Source organism: Dasypus novemcinctus, chromosome X (genome assembly GCF_030445035.2).
Source record: "Dasypus novemcinctus isolate mDasNov1 chromosome X, mDasNov1.1.hap2, whole genome shotgun sequence".
NCBI lineage: Eukaryota > Metazoa > Chordata > Mammalia > Cingulata > Dasypodidae > Dasypus > Dasypus novemcinctus.
In genome coordinates, this window is record NC_080704.1 from 157,041,230 (window position 1) to 157,046,165 (window position 4,936).

General features: G+C 39.4%; 1 protein-coding gene across 1 annotated transcript; it reads left to right on the forward strand.

The window, feature by feature from the left end:
- The first annotated feature begins 3,694 nt into the window (after nt 1–3,694).
- On the forward strand, nt 3,695–4,383 carry LOC101424756 (large ribosomal subunit protein uL16-like). Its single transcript, XM_004457497.5, has one exon. The coding sequence runs from the start codon at nt 3,732–3,734 to the stop codon at nt 4,374–4,376; it is 645 nt and encodes a 214-aa protein (XP_004457554.2). The 5' UTR covers nt 3,695–3,731; the 3' UTR covers nt 4,377–4,383.
- The last annotated feature ends 553 nt before the right edge of the window (nt 4,384–4,936 follow it).

Here is a 4,936-nt window from a genome sequence, read left to right on the forward strand (position 1 = left end):
AGGGAAATTTATAGCCATAAATTCATACATCAAAAAAGAAGAAAGAGCAAAAATTGAAGAACTAACTGCACATTTGGAGGAATTAGTAAAAAAAACAACAAAGTAACCCCACAGGAAGAAGAAAGAAAGAAAGAACAAAGATCAGAGCAGAACTAAGTGAAATAGAAAATAAGAAAGCACTTGAAAAGATAAACAAAGCCAAGAGCTGGTTCTTTGAGAAGATCAATAAAATTGACAAACCATTAGCTAGACTAACAAAGAAAAAAAGAGAGAAGATGCAAATACACAAAATAAGAAATGAGAAAGGAGATATCACCACTGACCCCACAGAAATAAAGACTATCTTAAGAGGATACTTTGAAAAAATATATTCCAACAAAAATGACAATTCAGAGGAAATGGACAAATTCCTAGAAACACATAAGTAGCCTATGTTGATGAAAGAAGAAATTGACGATCTCAACAAACCAATCACAAGTAAAGAGATAGAATCAGTCATTAAAAACCTCCCAACTAAGAAGAGCCCAGGGCCAGGCGGCTTCACAGGTGAATTGGACAAAACATTCCAGAAAGAACTAATGCCAATCTTGCTGAAACTCTTCCAAAAAATCAAAACAGAAGGAACATTGCCTAACTCCTTCTATGATGCCAACATTACCCTAGTACCAAAGCCAAACAAAGACACCACAAGAAAGGAAAATTACAGACCAATTTATCTAATGAACCTAGACGCAAAAATCCTCAACAAAATACTTGCTAACCGTATCCAACAACACATTAAAAGAATTATACATCATGACCAAGTGGGTTTCATCCCTTGTATAAAAGGATGGTTCAACAGAAGAAAATCAATCAATGTAATACACCATATAAACAGATTGAAGGGGAAAAATCACATGATTATATCTATAGATGCAGAAAAGGGATTTGACAAAATACAGCACCCTTTCTTGATATAAACACTCCAAAAGATCAGAATACAAGGAAATTTTTTGAACATGATAAAGAGTATATATGAAAAATCCACAGCCAACATCGTTTACAATGGAGAAATCCTAAAATCCTTCCCTATAAATTCAGGAACAAGACAAGGATGCCCACTCTCTCCCCTTCTTTTTAACATTGTCTTAGAAGTACTTGCTCGAGTACTGAGGCAAGAACCAGATATAAAAGGCATTCAGATTGGAAAGGAAGAACTCAAAATTTCATTATTTGCAGATGACATGATCCTATACATAGAAAACCCTGAGAGGTCTACAACAAAGCTTCTAGAACTCATAAATGAGTTTACTAAAGTCCCAGGTTATAAGATCAATGCGCAAAAATCAGTAGCATTTCTGTACACCAATAATGAGCAAGATCAGGAGGAAATCAGGAAACAAATACCATTTACAATAGTAAATTAAAAAATCAAATATTTAGGAATAAATTTAACTAAATATGTAAAAAACTTATACACCAAAAACTACACAAGACTGTTCAAGGAAATCAAAGAAGACCTAAATAAATGGAAGAATATTCCCTGTTCATGGATAGGAAGACTAAATATTATTAAGATGTCTATCCTACCAAAACTGATCTACACATTCAATGCCATCCCAATAAAAATCAACACAGCCTTCTTTAAGGAACTAGAAAAATTAGCTATGAAATTTATTTGGAAAGGAAAGAGGCCCCAAATATCCAAAGACATATTGAAAAAGAAAAATGAAATTGGAGGAATCACACTACCTGACTTCAAAACATACTACAAAGCTACAGTAGTGAAAACAGCTTGGTATTGGCACAAGGAGAGACACACAGACCAAAGGAAATGAATTGAGAGTTCTGATATAGATCCTCATATATATAGTCATGTTTTATTCGATAAAGCCACCAAACCCTCTCAACTGGGAAGAATGGCCTATTCAACAAATGGTGCCTGGAGAACTGGATACCCATACGTAAAAGAATGAAAGAGGATTACCATCTCACACCTTATACAAAAATCAACTCAAGATGGATCAAAGACCTAAATATAAGAGCCAAGACCATAAAGACTTTGGAAAGCAGTGTAGGGAAGCATGTACAAGACCTTGTAATAGGAAATGGCTTCATGAACTTCACACCAAAAGGATGAGCAGCAAAAGAACAAATAGATAAATGAGACTTCCTCAAAATTAGAGCTTTCTACACCTCAAAGGAGTTTGTCAAGAAAGTGAAAAGAGAGCCTACACAATGGGTGAAAATATTTGGTAACCATATATCTGATAAGAGACTTAAAACCTGCATATATAAAGAACTCCTATATCTTGAAAATAAAAAGACAAACAACCCATTTAAAAAATGGGAAAAAGATTTAAACAGATGTTTCTCCAAAGAATAAATGCAAATGGTTAAAAAGCACATGAAAAAATGCTCCAAATCTCTACCTATCAGGGAAATGCAAATCAAAACTACAATGAGATACCATCTTACTCCCATAAGATTGGCAGCTATGAAAAAAACAAAAGACTACAAATGCTGGAGAGGATGTGGAGGAACGGGAATAGTCATCCACCACTGGTGGGAATGCAGAAGGATCCAGCCATTCTGGCGGACAGTTTGGCGGTTTCTCAAAAAACTAGCTATAGATTTGCCATATGACCCAGCAATTCCACTGCTGGGTATATACCCAGTAGAACTGAAAACAAGGACACAAACTGATATATGCACACCAATGTTCATAGCAGCATTGTTCACTATTGCCAAAAGTTGGAATCAACCCAAATGCCCATCAACAGATGAGTGGATCAATAAAATGTGGTATATTCATACAATAGAACACTACTCGGCTTTAAGAACAAATACACTACAAACCCGTGATAACATGGATGAGTCCTGAGAACCTTATGTTGAGTGAAGCAACCCAGGCATTGAAGGACAAATACAACATGACCACAATGATATGGCATAAGTAAATCAAGCTGCCTCTGAGAGCTAGAGACTGGATGATAGGCTTACAGGAAATCAGGGGGTAGAGGAAGGATGTAAGCTGACACCTACATGGGTGAAATCTATGATAAGATGGAGGTAAGTATTTGTACAAGGAAGGGATAAAATGGGGGCATAGGGTTCCCTTTGGGTGGGGCTTTGAGGGCTTGAGGGGGTCTAGGGATGGAAGAATGGGTAATATTGCCCAAGAAATTGGGGGGAGGGTGGGGCAACATACGAACATAGGAGATTGTCAGGTATTTGGCTGAGAGTATAATGCTGAGAAAATTTTTTCAAAAATATAATAAGGATGGTTACCTATTTAAGATACTAAAAGGGGATAATACGACACAGGACAGGCTTTTAGGGAGTATGTGAAGGCTCATTATGCCATAGTGGGTTATATCATTGGATAGAGACCCATATAATGAGAGTGAAGGTATACCCACATCCTAGGGAGGACTGATGTTCTCAAATAGAGGGAATTGAATCTCTCAAGAGAAATGGTGGCTCCCAGTGCTTTAGTGCAGTTGAGCATGTCAAGCCCTCAACACTGTTGCAAGTATCTCTGAATATGACCCTTCAAGCAATGCAGATTGACTGTCACTGTGGGCCCTAAGGGGAGGGGGAAAGAGGTATTGAATAAATGGAACCAGTGTAACTGTGTGGGCAAAAGAAGTGTTCCACAGGATTACGGCAAAGATGGATATAAGACATGTTAAATTACACCAAAAAGACCTCTTTGCTTTCCGCGCGCCGCCGACGATCCCGGTGTCGCCATGGGCCGCCGCCCCACCCGGTGTTACCGGTATTGTAAGAACAAACCCTACCCCAAGTCTCGCTTCTGCCGAGGTGTCCCTGATGCCATGATCCGCATTTTTGACCTGGATCGGAAGAAGGCCAAAGTGGATGAATTCCCACTCTGTGTTCACACGGTGTCGGAGGAATATGAGCAGCTGTCCTCCGAAGCCCTGGAGGCTGCCCGTATTTGTGCCAACAAGTACATGGTGAAAAGTTGTGACAAAGATGGCTTTCACATCCGAGTGCGACTCCACCCCTTCCATGTCATTCGCATCAACAAGATGTTGTCCTGTGCTGGAGCTGACAGGCTCCAGACGGGTATGCGAGGTGCCTTTGGAAAGCCTCAGGGGACGGTGGCCCGGGTCCACATTGGCCAGGTCATCATGTCCATCCGCACCAAGCTGCAGAACAAGGAGCATGTGATTGAGGCGCTGCGCAGGGCCAAGTTCAAGTTCCCTGGCCGCCAGAAAATCCACATCTCCAAGAAGTGGGGCTTCACCAAGTTCAATGCTGATGAATTTGAAGACATGGTGGCCGAGAAGCGCCTCATCCCGGACGGCTGTGGGGTGAAATACATCCCTAACCGTGGCCCCTTGGACAAGTGGCCGGCCCTACACTCATGAGGGTTTTGCCAGCTGCCCTCCCCTGACTCCCTGACCCCTTGACCCCTTGACCCCCTGACCCTTGCCCTTCAATAAATGACTTCCTGGCTGGCAAAAAAAAAAATTACACCAAAAATATACAGGGGCTGATAGGCTAAAATGTAAATCATAATGTAAAACATAACTAAAAATTTAGAATATTGTATAGTCTAAAATATAAACCACAATGTAAACCCAAATGTTACCTTCTTTGAAAGCTATTGTCTCAATATCTTTACATCAGTTTCAGTAAATATAATATGAATATGTAAAAAGATTATTGCTGTGGAAGGGAAAAGGTTTTCATGTTGGATATGTGGGAGTACTGTATATATATATATGAATTACTGTGATCTAAAACTTTTGTTAAGGTAAGCATAATAATTAGGAAAAAAGAAATAAAAAGGACATAGACACTGAGGAAAAGACGGAAGAAGTTGCCATGCCAATTTGCATACAGGGCAATACTTATTGCAGTGATAGAAGGCAAAACATCAAAAACAAAGCTTTTATGATGTGGACCATTGAGCATGAGGTGCAGC

Coding starts and splice junctions, on each gene's coding strand:
- LOC101424756 (XM_004457497.5), top strand. CDS start 3,732: ATGGGCCGCCGCCCCACCCGGTGTTACCGGTATTGTAAGAACAAACCC.